Source organism: Euleptes europaea, chromosome 15 (assembly GCF_029931775.1).
Source record: "Euleptes europaea isolate rEulEur1 chromosome 15, rEulEur1.hap1, whole genome shotgun sequence".
In the NCBI taxonomy this organism is placed as follows: Eukaryota; Metazoa; Chordata; class Lepidosauria; order Squamata; family Sphaerodactylidae; genus Euleptes; species Euleptes europaea.
The window spans coordinates 33,838,108-33,853,982 of record NC_079326.1 but is presented as its reverse complement, the minus strand read 5'-3'; the positions used below and the strand labels follow the sequence as shown (position 1 = coordinate 33,853,982).

Sequence of the window (15,875 nt, the reverse complement as noted above, 5' to 3'; positions counted from 1 at the left end):
ACTGCTTGGGCAGCCTGCTTAGGGTTGCCAACCTTCAAATAGTATAACATAAAGAAACAGCACTATTACCCAATAATACATGAAATAGGAATCACACAAGGTGCTGGATGCTAAACCTATATATTGTGAAGCTGTTTAACACACTAAAATGCGTACAAAACTTATCAACTATCTATAATCTATCACAACTATGAAACTATTACAAAACATGCATATATAAGTACATTCTCTTGTGCATAAAACAGGAACTCGAAAATGAGACACTACTTGGCATATTTATGAAGACAGTTTAGTTCAATGTCCATTGATACATCATGAAGTAGTTCCGTCTGGGAATGCAATGTGTTGTTCCCTTGTTGCTGCTGCAACTTCCCAGATTTTAAAGGAGCAGAGCTTGCAAAAACGTAACCACTGAATGCGGCTTGGGCGTACAATCCAAAGTCCAAAATGCTAAAAATGAAGATGAAAAATGCAAGATAGGGAGGATCCAATAACCTATTTCAAAGCACAGCTTCTTCAGTCTCATTAAGTTCACTATAAAATTGTGGTAACACAATTGCAACCGGCTGAGTAATGCCGATCCATTTCCAGTCAAAAAGTAGTTCCATGGATTGAGGTAGCTTATTCTTCTTTGGAGGAGTACTTTGGAACGTTCCGTCTGAGGCTAGAACTACTTTTTGTGTGGAGAAAGTTTAGCTGTGAATTTTTAAACCTTATTTTAGTTGGTTGTGAGTTGAAGTTCACAGCAAAATTATCAAATGTTGATTTACACTTTCCACAAATGTTTGTTCCAGTGAGTAGGTTTTTTTGTGTGTCTGGGTGCTCTTGGTGTAGCCTCCCGAGATTGCAAACTCCTGAAGAATTCAGAAGCAGGTCTACTCAGAAGTAAGACCCATTTTATTCAATGGGTCTTACTCCCAGGAAAGTGTTCTTTGGATTGCAACCTTTATTGTGGGGGGGACGGACAAGATTTTAAGCCATTGTTTTCATATAAAGGTTCTTATTCCAGCCAACATGGTATTCTGCCACATGTGTGGACTTCCATTCAAACAGTATTAATGTTTTGCTGACCTTCAGTCTTTATGCCCTTGACAGACATCACTGACAGAAGCATCTGGGAGGAGGATCACAGCAGGGGCCACCAGGAGTCATCTAGTCAGTGTGTTTTGCCTCATGTCACATGGGGGGTCTCTGAAACAGACAGTGAGATCAACTATGGAGAAGTGGAGCAGAGGCTAGATTTACTTCAAGGCCAACTCAACAGGTAAAAAAAAAGTACATGAGGGGAAGGTTAAAGGTGGACCTCGAATACAACTGTTAATGATAACTCTATATATCACTTTCCAGTATTCAGCAGCCCGAATAGCTGAGCTTAGCCCAGGCTCATCAGAGCTTTGGAGCTAAGCAAGGTTGGCCATAGTCAGTACTTGGATGGAGACCACCAAGGAAGACTGGAGTTCCTATGTAGAGGCAGGCAATGGCAAACCACTTCTGCTCATCTCTTGCCTGGAATGCCCTGTGGATGGGGTTGCCATGAGTCAGTTACACCTCAACAGCACCTTCCTCTTCTTCTTCCAGTATTCAAAATGTTTTTGGAAGGGCTAGGGGTGATTTTTTGTTTGCCCTAACCTGGATGGCCCAAGCTAACCCGATCTCATCAGATTTGTCCCCACTAGGTCCTGCCAGCCCAACATCATTTCCTTCTTTGATCGAGTGATGGGCTTACATGATTGTGGGAACGCTGTTGACGTTTACCTGGATTTCAGTAAAACTTTTGTCAGGGTTCCCCATGACGTTCTGATGGGTAAACTGGAGGACTGCAGACTTGAAGCTAGGATAGTTGGGTAAATAGGGAAATGGTTGAAGAACCGCACGCAAAGAATAGTTGTCAATGGCATTTCATCTGAATGGAGGGAGGTGTCCAGTGGGCTCAGTTCTAGGCCCGTACTCTTCGATATTTTTATAAATTATCTGGATGAGGAGGTGGAGGGACTAGTCGTTAAATTTTCAGATGACACCATATTGGGAGCAGTAGCAAACACCCCAGAAGATAGAGATAGAATTCAATGAGATCTGAACACACTGGGGAAATGGACAGATGTGAACACGTTCAACAAGGACAAGTTCAGAGTTCTACATCTCAGTAACAAAAATTAGAAGCACGCATACTGGATGGGGGATATACTTCTGGTAGCAGTATGTGTGAACAAGATCTTGGGGAGGGGCAGTGGTTCAGTGACAGAGCATCTGCTTGGCATGCATAAGGTCCCAGGTTCAATCCCCGGCATCTCCAGTTAAAGGGACTAGGCAAGTAGATGAGGTAAAAGACCTCTGCCTGAGACCCTGGAGAGCCGCTGCTAGTCTTAGACAATACTGACTTTGATGGACCAAGGGTCTGATTCAGTATAAGGCAGCTTCATGTGTTCATCTGTTCTAATCACTGGCAGCTTCGCTTCCTTGCAAGTCTCTTCTGCATCTGTATCCAGGGTTTATTCCACTTCAGTATGGGAAAGAAGATGGCCCAGAAAGGTACTGCAGAAAGCAAAACATGTCCTGGATAATTGCTGAAGGGAGATGCCAAAGGACATGGCTTACTTGTAGACAGTGGCGGACCTACATTTTTGGGGCCCTGAAGCTTGAACTGTTATGGGGGCCCCTTCACAACCAGCAACAAGAGGGCAACATCCAACAAGGTCCAAAGGGCCTTGGTGCCTTTGCAAGGACCTCGAGGCTCAAATGGTGAAGAACAGGGTGGTGGGGTGGAGTCCTTGAAAATGGGCCATACATTGATGAAATAAAACCACAGAACTATTAAGCTGTGCACCAACAAAGGAACTGAGGATCCCGCTGCTGTGTAGGCTGTGAATAGATTCTGGTGAGCTCAGTACAGCTGGGGGGTTCGAGCGCTGCAAACCCCCGAGAAAATTTTGAAATTTGACCAATGACAGGGACATTTTGAGGCCTTATGAAACGGGTATTAGAGCATATTCTAAAATCAATATTAAGAACTTCCACCCATTGGCTTATGATTCTATCACTAAAAAGCTCCATCGATTTTGTTGAGAAATTAACTCATTAAAAAAAAGTTGCTTCAGGGGGGCCCTCCAGGATTAGGGGCCTTGAAGCTTAAGCTTCATTGTTTCACAGTAGATCTGCCTCTGCTTGTAGACCAGTTATGATCATGTGTTCATGTGGGGTATGGGTGGACTGTAAGCTATTTATGAGCAGTCAGTGGCAGTCGCACCTGGAGTACTGTGTCCAGTTCCAGAAGCCTCACTTCAAAAACGATGTGCACAAACCGGAGCAGGTGCAGAAGAGAGCGACGAGGATGATCAGGGGCCTGGAGACCAAGCCCTACAAGGAAAGGCTGATGGACTTGGGAATTTTGAGTACAAAGAAGAGGAGGTTGAAGGGGAACATGATTGCTCTGTTTAAGTATATGAAGGGCTGTCAGAGGAGGGCCAGGAGCTGTTCCAGTTGACAGCAGAGGATAGGACTTGCAATAATGGGTTTAAATTACTGGCAGAAAACTACGGACTGGATATTAGGGGACATTTTTTTTTACATTAACAGTAGTTCAGCAGTGGAATCAGCTGCCCAGGGAGGTAGTGAGCTCCCCCTCCCTGGCAATCTTCAAGCAGCTGCTGGATGAACACTTGTCAGGGATTCTTTAAGCTGATCCTGCATTGAGCAGCATGTTGGACTAGATGACCTTCATGGCCCCTTCCAACTATGATTCTATGATATCTGAAGCTAAACTGATTCGACCCTGGTAAGTATTTGGATAGGAGACCACCAAAGAATTCCACAGTTGCTATGGAGAGGCAGGCAAAGATAAACTACCTCTGAATATTGATAGCCTTGACACCCCTATGGGGTTGTCATAAACCTTGACTTGGTGGCACTTTCCACCACCACGGGTGATTTTTACTCTTCCTTCTGTGGACCCTCACAGTGATACACTGTTCCTTGGGGTTCCAGGGGTGCAGTGGAATGGAGGAGGTGGAAACATGCCATCCCACTTCCAGTTGGTTGGATACAGTCTGATAAACTTTATCCTCTAAACAACCTCCTCCCCACACACACACAACATTCCGCAGCCAGGATCCAGATAACTGGCTGTACTACTGTGGCTGAAGTAGCCTTCTCCCTGTTCTTCTGGGCACAGAGTAGCTATGGTCCTTTCAAGAACATTCTTCAGAGAAGGCTTTGAGCATGTTTGTGCAGCTAATTCCCTCGTAGTGGGTTTTCATCAACTCATGTAGGGAAGTACTTTTGAAATGCTTGTGAATTTTGGACAGCATGGGAAAAGGTAATATGTAAGGACGTGTCTCACTTGCGCAAGAAAAAGACTGGACATTTGCTATATCTTCAAGGTCAAGGCAGCTTTTTAAAATTTCTGTAACTCTACCATTTTATACCAGATTTGCCTGAAGTTTGGCCCAATTACGCCAACTCTCCAGTATGACAGAAAACAGATATAATCTATCACACTCACCCCTAAAGTAGTAATGAAAGTAAGGCAACCACATTTATCTTTATAACTCCTTTCATGTAACAATGGAAGATTAAATTTGAAGCTGGTCTTTGCTCATATAAAACTGGGAAGACTAATTTCATCATCCGTCAGATCTTGGGGAGGAAAAAAGACAAAATTGTCTTCCTCAAGACCCAGTAGAACCGCTTGTACTTTATTGTCCCTTCCCATTCATGTGTAAAAATCATCTGCCAAGAGAATACTAGAGGCAATGTATCTGCAGTCCAGTAACTCAATAGTAGAATAGAATTTGTTCCAGATAAATTCTATATTAAATGTAATATTACTTGGGTGTGCATTGTAGGTGTTAACAATCAAAAGAGAGAAAACCTCTTCAACCCGCACCCTGATTTCCAGGAAATAACATAACCCAAGCTTAATTTGTTCACACACCAATTTTGGTCCTAGATTAATAAAGACCAGTAAGGCCACCAGCAGGTCTGCCTTCCCCCAATTTAGTATCTGGAAGAGCTTTAAATCCAAGTAAAATAAATAAACAAAAAACAAATAGTATCATGTCTCTTAAGTAGTTTTTGAAAATGGTCCCCCAGGCCAACAAATGCTTCAGCCAGCAATAGTCTACAAAAGAAGAAAGAGACGGCCATTATCTCCACCTCCTCTAGGGAAGAGTTTTTTGGCTTCCCAAGAGCCACCTATCTGAACTGGTAAGGAAACATTCAACTTCTCTTTAATGAAGGATTCATTCCCCTGTGAACTTTCACTAAGTTCTTCTGTGATGGTTCTTCACTTTAGACAGATTAGAATGTATAAGAAGAGCTCTACTGGATCAGACCCTCTAGTCCATCCTGTTTCTTCCAGTGATCAGCTGAAGCCCCTGGAAAGTCTATCAGCAGGGAGCAAAAGTCAAAACAACTCCTGATGTTGCTCCCTGGTAGCTGATGTTCAGGGTAGGCTTGCCAATCTCCAGGTGGGGCCTAGAGATCACCCAGAATTACAACTGATCTCTTTAAACAGAGATTATATCCCCTGGAGAAAATGGATGTTTGGAGGGTCGACTCTATGGCATTACACCCTCCTGAGGTCCCTCTCCTCCCCAAACTCCACCATCCCCAGACTCCTCACCCCCCAAATCTCCAGGAATTTCCCAACCCAGAGTTGGCAACCCTAGTTCGGGATATATTGCCTCTGAACAAATAGGTCCCATTTTACCATTGTGGTTGGGAGCCACTGATGAACCTTTCCTTCATGCATTTGTCTAATTCCCTTTTAATGCTATCTAAGCTATTGGCTGAGCTCCATGGTGCAGAGTGGTAAGCTGCAGTACTGCAGTCCAAGCTCTGCTCATGACCTGAGCTCGATCCCGACGGAAGTCGGTTTCAGGTAGCCGGCTCAAGGTTGACTCAGCCTTCCATCCTTCTGAGGTTGGTAAAATGAGTACCCAGCTTGCTGGGGATAAAGTGTAGATGATTGGGGAAGGCACTGGCAAACCACCCCATAAACATAGTTGGCCTAGTAAACACCAGGATGTGACATCACCCCATGGGTCAGTAAGCTATTGACCACTGCTGTATACTGTGGCACCCAGTTCCCCATGTTCATTAAGCCTCATATGATGAAACACCTTCTTTTGTTTGTGCTAAAACTGTAGCCAATCAACTTCATTGGGTGCCTGCTGCAATTTCCTCTCCTTTCCCCTGGATCCCAATTTTCAAATCAATGTTACAATTACTATTTTCCATTAATAAAAGCCATAGAGCTATCGATCAAGAGCCTAAGTTGCCATCAAATTTTTTTTTTGCATTGAATGATACAGGAATTTTACTGGGATTTGATTAATTTGGATCTTCATACCTAACCCCATAATGTGTGTCTGGCCTCATCATTAACTAAATTGTCAGCCTGATCTATATTTTCTAAATGGAACACTTCCTATCAAGAAAATATATATAATAATAAGCACTTTGCACTTCTTAGAACCTTTATTTGCCAAAAGAATTCTGTAATTTCTTAATTGTTGAAATACATGTCCCGGTTCCTTCACAATTAGCATCCTAATAGCATATTCTGGAGACAGAATTAGAAGAGATCGATTGAAAAACCGCACAAAAACAGGGGGGAAATGATGAAAATCATTTTGACTAATTTTGCCTGAAGCCACATTTGCAGCAGACATTATGAAAAACAAAGGCTTGGATCCAGACTAATCATTCCATGGGTAAAAGGACTTCCAACCCTGATTTTCCTGCCTTCACCCTCCCCCCATGAAAAATCCGGTTGCAATACCCTCTGCCAAAAAAAACAAACCCCCCCATAAACATGTGAAAGGGACTCCAAATCTCAAAGGATCACGTATCAGAATCAATAGGTGCTAAAATCAGTTGCTCATAGGAAGTATCAAACAGAGATTCCAATTGTTACAAATTGTCTCATTTAGATTATCATCAATATAATCACTAGGTAACTCTATGACCTTTAATTTTAGATGCTTCAATAGGATTGTGTTCGCTACATACAATAAAAAATTAATGTGACCTTTGTATGAAAAGTTAGAAGGATTCCTTAACCTACCCCTGTGCTGTCAAGTAAAAATAGGCTTACCAGGTCCTGTCGGTCCATGGGCAGGAGGTTTTCTGGAGCGTGCGCACCCCGTGCGACGTGACTACATCACTTCCGTAGGCGTACATCACTTCTGTAGGCATGTGGTCGTGAGGGCAGCCCGGTGGATTGTTGGGTTTTTACCTGCCACTACCGGGCACCTGGCAACCCTAAGTAAAAACTATCCTGACGTTTTAAAATGTAAACAAAAGGGCAGTCAATATCAGAGGACATCCACATGAAGGAAAATACAAAACAAACAAGCTTTTGCTGAGGTTCAGGTCTTTTTTGCATGGCAGTTTCACTCTGGGTCATCCCTCCGATGAGTTCGGATCTTTGTACTGATTGTGCATGCCATTTCTGAATGTCAGTGGTTGCCTCCCCTCCCCCTGCCTTTCCCATTTTGCCCGCGTTTTCAAATTTGAAATAACACAGGTCTCTGTAAACGCATGCAAATTGCAAGGACAGGCAGGGGGAGAGCGAGGCGACCTCTGACCTTCGGAAACGGCATGCATAATCAACACAAAGACCTGAAGTTGTTGGAGGGGTAACTGCAAGGGAAGCAGCCGTGCATAAAAGACCTTAGACGTTTTACAAGCAGTCTTGGTCTCACTGGGGCGGTAAGAACATTGTAGATAAGGCTAACGCAATTCCAGTTAGGAGTTAACTTCTAATGCACCTCTCAAAAAAATCTAATTTTTTTGTAGCTCAAAACGTTTGGATCATCACAATCAGCCAAAGACAGACATAGACTAAATGGTTCAATCTTCTATCTTTTAAACCAAGAATAAAGCAGCAATCGAGGTTTCAAAAGATCATAACTGGTGTACAAGTAAGCCATGTCCTTTGGCATCTCCCTTCGGCAGCTATTGAGGACATGTTTTGCTTTCTGCAGTACCTTTCTGGGCCATCTTTTTTCCCATACTGAAGTGGAATAAACCCTGGATACAGGTGAAGAAAGAGACTTGCAAGGAAGCGAAGCAGCCAGTGATGCTGCCTTATACTGAGTCAAACCCTTGGTCCATCAAAGTCAGTATTGTCTACTCAGACTGGCAGCGGCTCTCCAGGGTCTCGGGCAGGGGTCTTTCACATCACCTACCTGCCTAATCCCTTTAACTGGAGATGCCGAGGATTGAACCTGGGACATTATGCATGCCAAGCAGATGCTCTACCACTGAGTTACTCACAGCCCCTGGCTGTTGTTCAAGCATGTAAACTTTTTTTAATCCCCATTCCAGAATTCCATTAGCATCATCTCTTTTGCCATGACAAATAGGCAAAATAATCCTGGATTGACAAATCTGTCTATATTCTTTCCTCGGCGCTCATGGGCACACCACACAGTTCATTTGAATAAGCAATGTAAAGCCGACCGAAATGCAAACTCACTTCCCTTCGCTTCTGTGAGCCAATAAATCCTGAATAGCATTTTCCAGTGTAAAATAAAATTCAGCAAAATAATATATGCTACAAGACAGCAGGTAGCAGGATGCATTCGGAGAGATGGGCCTGCTGCCTGATTGCTGATACATCTACGGCAGTTTCAAGTGATCATTTGCAATATGGTGGTAGAACAAGGTTGGAGAGGTGAGGTCATTTTTGGTCTAGTGACTTGGGACCACAGTGCCGCAATCATTAATAAACAGGGGAATTGCTGAATATCAATTATCATGTTTCAGGACATGACTTGTGACTCTGTTGCTTGACCCAGAGAGATCTCAAGTAACAGGTCTGCGAAAGATACCACTCATTTGACAGTACTTGGCTAGGTAGGCCAGATTTAATTCCACATTTCAAATTCTTACACATGCTAGGGATTTTTTTTGGGGGGGAGGGCGGGTCCCCAAGCAGGTGAACCAGGTTTCTGCATTAATCATGGTGACAGAATTGCTGTAGGGAATTTGAAGTTTCCTCTTGACAACTGGGGCTAACAGATGTGAACTGCATTCTCTACACACTATGGGAAGAAGACTTGGGTTTTATACCCCACTTTTCTCTACTGAAAGGAGTCTCAAAGCGGCTTACAATCACCTTCCTCCCACCCCACACCCTGTCATGAAAGTGAAATAATATCAATATGGAAAAAAAATTAAATGTAACTTTTAAAAAAAAGAAAATCTCCTCTAGTACTGACTTCATGCTGAAATGTAATGTAGCAGTATGGCTGAAATAGATTCTGAGTAAAATAGGGCTATGATGCAATGGATTGGATTCTGACCAGTATTCCCACTCATAGAGCATGATTTTCCCACCCTGCTCCTCTTGCAGTAGCTCAAAATGCCCCATCTGAAATTCTTGCCTGTTATCCCCTGTCCCCCAGGAACAGGATTTCAGGGGGCATTTTGGTCTTTGTGGGGGGATTTGTGCTCTGCTGGCAGAAGTCCTTGTGCCTGCAGAAATCCTAGTCAGGATCCAAGCTAACCTCATGAAAACACCCACTACTGTTTAATCAGGTTCGTAACTCTGTTAAGTAATGCTATGGCAGTTGTCTCAGACCATTCATGTCGATGCACTCTTTGGTTTCCTGTTATTTTTCCAGACTTGAATCCCAAATGACTGCTGACATTCAGACCATCCTCCAGCTGCTGCAGAGGCAGCCAGCACTCATCCCACCGGCCTACAGCTTGGTGACGGCAAGTACAGATTATCAGAGGCCAGCTGTCCGTGTGGTACAAAGTCTTCATCCTGTAGCATCTATTAAAACAGACAAAAGCTTCAGCCCTTCACAGGTATACATTTGTGGCTAGGCATACAAATGTCAAAGGCTTCTCGTAGCTTACTAAGCTGAAAACTTTGGTGGGTAAGGGTCACCCTACATGATAAGATTGGCCATGAGTTGGGTTGGGGTTCCCACAGCCCCAAGTCTTCTGTGGGAAACTTACTTACCCAAGTGGCACAGGCCCTATTTCAGTTGGAACCATGGTGCTGGGGGAGGAGGGACCCAAGCCCCCCCCCATTTTTCTGAGCCACAATGGCTCTGGGGAGCCTTTTGCCCATTACATTGCAGTGCATGTGCAGTCCTACAGTAGGGCAAAAAGGGCCCTCCCACTGGGCCAGATGAAACTCCTCCTTCCTTTGTGCCACAGCCCTGATACAAGTCAGGCCCTGCAGGACTTGAGTAGGTGCCCCTCAGTTGCCATTTGGCTGTGGTGGAACCCCAACCTGTGGCCAAACATATCATGTCGTTTGGCCATAAGAAGCCACCATCAGATGCATCTAGTGACATAAGGTCTCATAAGACATTACACAATACATGTGGTTCCTGTCATTTCATGTCTCTTCTGTGGCCCTGTAAGATAGGTGGAGAGAACAGAGGAGTTGCACCATCCTCCATAAAGAGGCTGACAAGCCCTGAGGCTGTTTTCCCTATTGTTTCCTCTGATTGAGGAGGAAATTGCTTGGATCAGGGTCACCCAGTGGACTTAATGGCACAGGGGGATTTGAACCTGATATCTTCCATCCTTATTCATCATGCTGATCTAGTTGATCTCCACCTGCCAAGGATGCAACATTATCATTGAATACCTCCCCCACCCAAGCCACAAGTGGGACACAAAACACCATTCCAGGCAAGGCTACTTTACATATAGAAGTATATCTATGATACATGCATAGGATAACGATGATACATGCATTTGATGTACTAACTTCTGGCTGGTCAAATAGACCTTATCAGTAAACTTGACCTGACTTGCATATGATAACATGGATGTAATTCTATGAAGCCTTTGTGACTGATGGCCATCAGCCAACACCTTTGTGTTAGATTTTATTCCTGTTTGCTATGGGTTATTTTTTTCACACCTGGGGGAGAAATCTGGTATCTTATCCTCAGGGTGGAGAGAGAAGTATAAAACAATTCTCCCCTTATAGCTGCTCTTGCATATGGGGAGAAGGGGTTGCCTAAAACCCCAAATGCCCCTTATTTGCACCCAAAAGTTCTGATTAGTCCTGGGGGAAGCCATATGGTACTACACCAGGAGGGAAAGTGGCATGGTCCTGTATGATCTCATGAGATCTCGGAAGCTAAGCAGGGTCAAATACTTGGATGGGAGACCATCAGGGAAGGCTCTGCAAAGGAATGCAATGGCAAGCCTCCTCTACTTCTCACTTGCATTGAAAGTCCCTTGTGGGGGTCCCCATAAGTCAACTGTGACTTGACAGCCCATATAGGGTTGCCAACCTCCAGGTACTAGCTGGAGATCTCCTGCTATTACAACTGATCTCCAGCCAATAGAGGTCAGTTCACCTGGAGAAAATGGCCGCTTTGGCAATTGGACTCTATGGCATTGAAGTCCCTCCCCTCCCCAAACACCACCCTCCTCAGGCTCCACCCCAAAAATCTCCAGGTATTTCCCAGCCCAGAGCTGGCAGCCCTAGGCCCATACATACCTAACCACTACACCCGGTGACCTAACTTGTCATGGGTTTTTTTTTCATTTTCACAGTGTCCCGAATTCCTAGACCTTGAAAAATCGAAACTGAAATCCAAAGAATCCCTCTCAAGTGGAGTGCATCTGAATACAGCCTCAGAAGATAACCTGGCAACCTTTTTGGAACAAGAGCATGATCAGTCTTTAGAACTACCCGCACGACATTGTAAGACTTATCTCCACCCAATCAGGCATCCGTCTTTGCCAGATTCTTCACTAAGCACTATAGGAATTTTGGGTCTTCATAGGCATGTTTCCGATCCTGGTCTTCCTGGGAAATAACCCTTTTATACTCTTACATCACCTGAAATGTAAGTGCTTTTAATGGCTGGGTCCCCCCCCCCTTTTTTTTGTATTTAAATCCTCTATACTTGACTCAGGGGCTACAAGGATATACCATTATATGCAAAAGTACTGTATATTTTCCTAACTTTGTAGCTTGTAAGGTAAAGTTAATCGGTAACAATGTACATATATAAATATATAAATATATATTAAAAAAAACAAAAAAATGGTATGTTCCAAATGTAAAATTGCCAGCATTCTTAAGGCACCTTATATTTTTTAATTTTTTTAAAACGCACCTGCATGTTTGGAAATGGTTACAGTTCTGTTGCATGGAGATTAACTGTTTACTGTTTTCAACAAACCCCTGTTTGATAGCAGATATATGCCTTCAAAAAGTTAGGATGCGGACCCTCACAGAAAAGATGTGAGGGTGTTTTTTTCGTGAGCCAGTCTGAAGTTCAAGCAAAACTTTCCTCCCATTTACCTTTGAAACTAAATAATACCCTTTCTGGAAGTGAGCTTTCTACAAATCAACCATCGGCAAGGAGAACAATAGCTACATCTTCCTGGTTCAGACGTCATTCACGTAAACACCATTAGCAAGTAGATTTTTCATTTTAAATACTGTCAGAGCAACTGTGATGCCTGGTGGAAAGCTTCATCACTGACTTGCATCCACCGGGGCCGAACCTTTGTTGCTGCGGGTTTTGGTTTTCAGTTTATTCCCCCCCCCTTTTTTGAAAACCTCATCATAGCTAAAAGCTGCCATGCTACCAAGGCAGCTATCTGTCAAGACCCTCAAACACAATCAAATGCAATAAATATAATTTCTACATAATACGGCAGACTTTGCTCATTTTGTTTGGTGCAAACTGTGTAACAGGCTTGGTGAGGGCATTGTTATCTTGGACCATCACTGTTGTGGTTTGAGATCTCTCTTCTCACCTACCAACCTCTACCCACACACTCATACCCAACATTAACTGGCTCAGCACATGTTATTTTAAGGCTTAGCACATTCTAACCCAAAGACACCAGAGTTACCCATTCATGTACAATACAACACTTTGCATGTTGATTTATTTCCTTCCATGAAGCAAATATGGGGCATGATCCATCCTAGCAAGGATGCAATGCTCACACTTGGGGATGGGGGTTGCTGGCGCCTGTTTTCCCCTCCCCTTATTGTCTCATAAGCAGGCAAATCAAGCCAGGCCATTATAGAATCAGGAGATATATAATGCATCTGCCTTTTTGTTATTCTGCTCTCCATCTTCGGTCAGCACAAGTTGCTGGAATTCAAAACCCATCGTGTCCCAGTGTCGTGTCTAGCAGAGCTCTCTCCTTGAGTCTTATGGCAATCCTCCCAACACATGGGCATTCTATCTGCACTAGGTTTGGATCACACCCTTGATAACGGCTTTATTTTTGTTGTGTTCCCCAGGTTCCTATGAAAGCCACACTATTCATTGAAATGAATGAAATCACCTCAGTCTCTAGGTCAGATCCATCAGTGCCCTTCTTCTCACAGGAGCTTTTCCATGAGTGGAAAGGTCCTTCCATTCATCGAAGGGCATCTTCCACTAATGAAGGACTGCTTCAGTGATTGGAAGGGATCCAATTTTGGGATCGTCTGCTGGAATGTACACAAATCTCCTGTGTCTGTACTGGGCAAAATAACCCTCAGAATTGTAGAAATGCAGGCTTGGGTCTACTGCAGTGTTCCTGTGGGTAGAAGGGTTTCTGCCTACAGAGGGCAACTTTCTCAGGGGCATTTAAAGCTGCATCAATAAGGGGGAGGTGAGAAAGTCAGGTTCCACAGGTAGAAATCTTTCTGCTCACAAAAAACTGCAGGATCCAAGCCCAAAGTTATATGTATATATAGGGGGTTTGAGAGTATATATGTCCCTTTAGGCATAGGTGGTCTTTTTATCTGTAATATATATGTACATATCTACACATATAAGTGTGATTGTGTGCATAGATATGTATATATGTATATATGTAAATTCACTATCGAGTACCGTTGTAAACTTTATTAAAAGCAAGTAAGCTTAACTTCTGTCCAAAGCTGCATCTACTAGGATAAAATTATGAATGGTCCGTAGGCTTTAAATACAGTATATACTGTATATGCATAAAGGTTTGTGAATAGATTTAATTTTATTAAAATATTATACTGCCTCAAATATTGTGTTTGTTTTAGAGAAGGACTGACCTTCTCTCCATGGTCTTCGCCTAACTCAAAATGGTCACATGATGTTCTAAACTTAAATGCTTTCAAGTGGAACTCTACCAGTAGAGAAGCGAGGCTATTGATTGATATGGTTCAGGGCTGGTGAGGTTCACAGGACACATTTCTGCAAACTTTTAGAGGTCTAACAAAAAGAGCGTGAGCCCATCCAGGGCTTAACCTTCCTAAGGGGGGAGGATTGAACAATTAATTTTGACAGGGATATGTCGTTAGGAGGTGACAACAGTTTCCCACCATTCCTCGGTGGTGACTGATTTTTATCAATGTGCTCCAGTGTGTGAAATCAACTTTGAGCGTGTGCAGAGCAGCAACAGAAAACAAAGGGGGCCTGTTGCTTGGTTGGATCTCAATTTCACAGATGGAGGATGCATTTATAACTCAAAAAGAATTACCTGTCAGAATCAGTGGTGTGAACTCAGCCTGGGACAAATGTAGCAAATCATTCTTGACAAAATTTCTGAAAGATTTGGGGAATGGACCTGTCGTTTGTGTAGTTTAAGTTGGTGTGAAAGTTGCGCTTAGAAACATTTTAAATGGATAGGGTTGCCAAGTCCCTCTTCACCACCAGAAGGTTTTGGGGCAGAGCCTGAGGAGGGCAGGGTTTGGGGAGGGGAGGGACTTCAATGTCATAAAGTCCAATTGCCAAAGCAGCCATTTTCTCCAGGTGAACTGATCTCTATCGGCTGGAGATCAGTTGAAATAGCAGGAGCTCCAGCTAGTACCTGGAAGTTGGCAACCCTATAAATGGAGTCAGGAAACAATTGCCTCCTTCTATCTATTAATGAAATAAAATTTCTTAAGTGTTGTCATAACTTGATTAAAGGAAATGTGTACATGATATGCAAACCTTTCCCCCTAATTAAGATTCTCTCCTTGATTCCACTCTCAGCTTGTGAAAAACTTGAGTTTCATTGTCCCCAATGAATTCTGATATTTGGGCAAGCAATTTCTCTCTCCGCTGCATTCTTACATACTTTGGGTTGGAGCCATACTACCATTGGAAGAGTTTGCAAAATGGATCTTTCCTGCTTTCTTCAGCAGCTGCCTGCACTTCTTGTAAAGCCCCTGCTGAGGGTCAGGGACCATCAAGAACAATATGCTATGTGGATGCAAAAGGTTTTAGGCAGTAAGAAGCAACTGGATGAATCCCGGCCAAAGAATCTAGCATGAGTCAACCATCAACAGAGCAAAACATCACACGAGAATTTTATCTGATTCTCCTTTCTTGCTGCAGCATGCCTGCAGCATGCCTTCCTTATATAGATGTCCCCTGATCCTTGAGAAATGGAGGGGAAAACAGTTAAGAACAGTGGAAACTTCTTTTGCTTATAGAAGTTTGGATCTAACTCATTATCTTTTGGTGTCACAAAGGCAACCAAGCCTACACATTCCGCATAGCTCTGGCTTCCAACTGCATTTGTAAAAGGAACAAACATTTGTGTGTGGGGTGGGCTTTGGACCTAGTAAAAAGTCCTAAGCCCTACCCTATTGCCATCCCAAACCTGTCTGCTTTCTCTGCCAGGGTATAAAGCCTCTTGGTGGTGGCTGGGAATTGCCTATTGGCAAGAAGCTGACTCCATTCAGCTTTAACTAGATTTTTATAGTATTCAGGGAAAGGCACAGCTTTATTGGAAGGCTGTGTCCTGGGAAATAACTCCTTAGGCCCCTTTGGTCTACTTTTAACTTTAGATTCCTCTGTTTGATCTGGGCCTTCCATCAGATGAAAGGCAAAAATGGTCTTTGCCAAGAGGGATTGGTCATCTTCCCTGGAAAAGAACCTCTTCTGCTGGTCATCTAAGGCCTGTTC

General features: G+C 43.4%; 1 protein-coding gene across 2 annotated transcripts in view; it reads left to right on the top strand.

Annotated features, from left to right (window-relative positions):
* The window catches only part of KCNH7 (potassium voltage-gated channel subfamily H member 7), a 344,141-nt gene extending 331,904 nt beyond the window's left edge, over positions 1-12,237 (top strand). For both annotated transcript variants that reach the window (XM_056861343.1, XM_056861344.1), the window contains 3 exons: positions 1,096-1,264; positions 9,633-9,822; positions 11,542-12,237. In XM_056861343.1, the coding sequence (XP_056717321.1) occupies positions 1,096-1,264; positions 9,633-9,822; positions 11,542-11,808 (626 nt within the window). In that variant the 3' untranslated portion in view covers positions 11,809-12,237. The remainder of the gene's footprint in view (positions 1-1,095; positions 1,265-9,632; positions 9,823-11,541) is intronic.
* Positions 12,238-15,875: the final 3,638 nt, after the last annotated feature.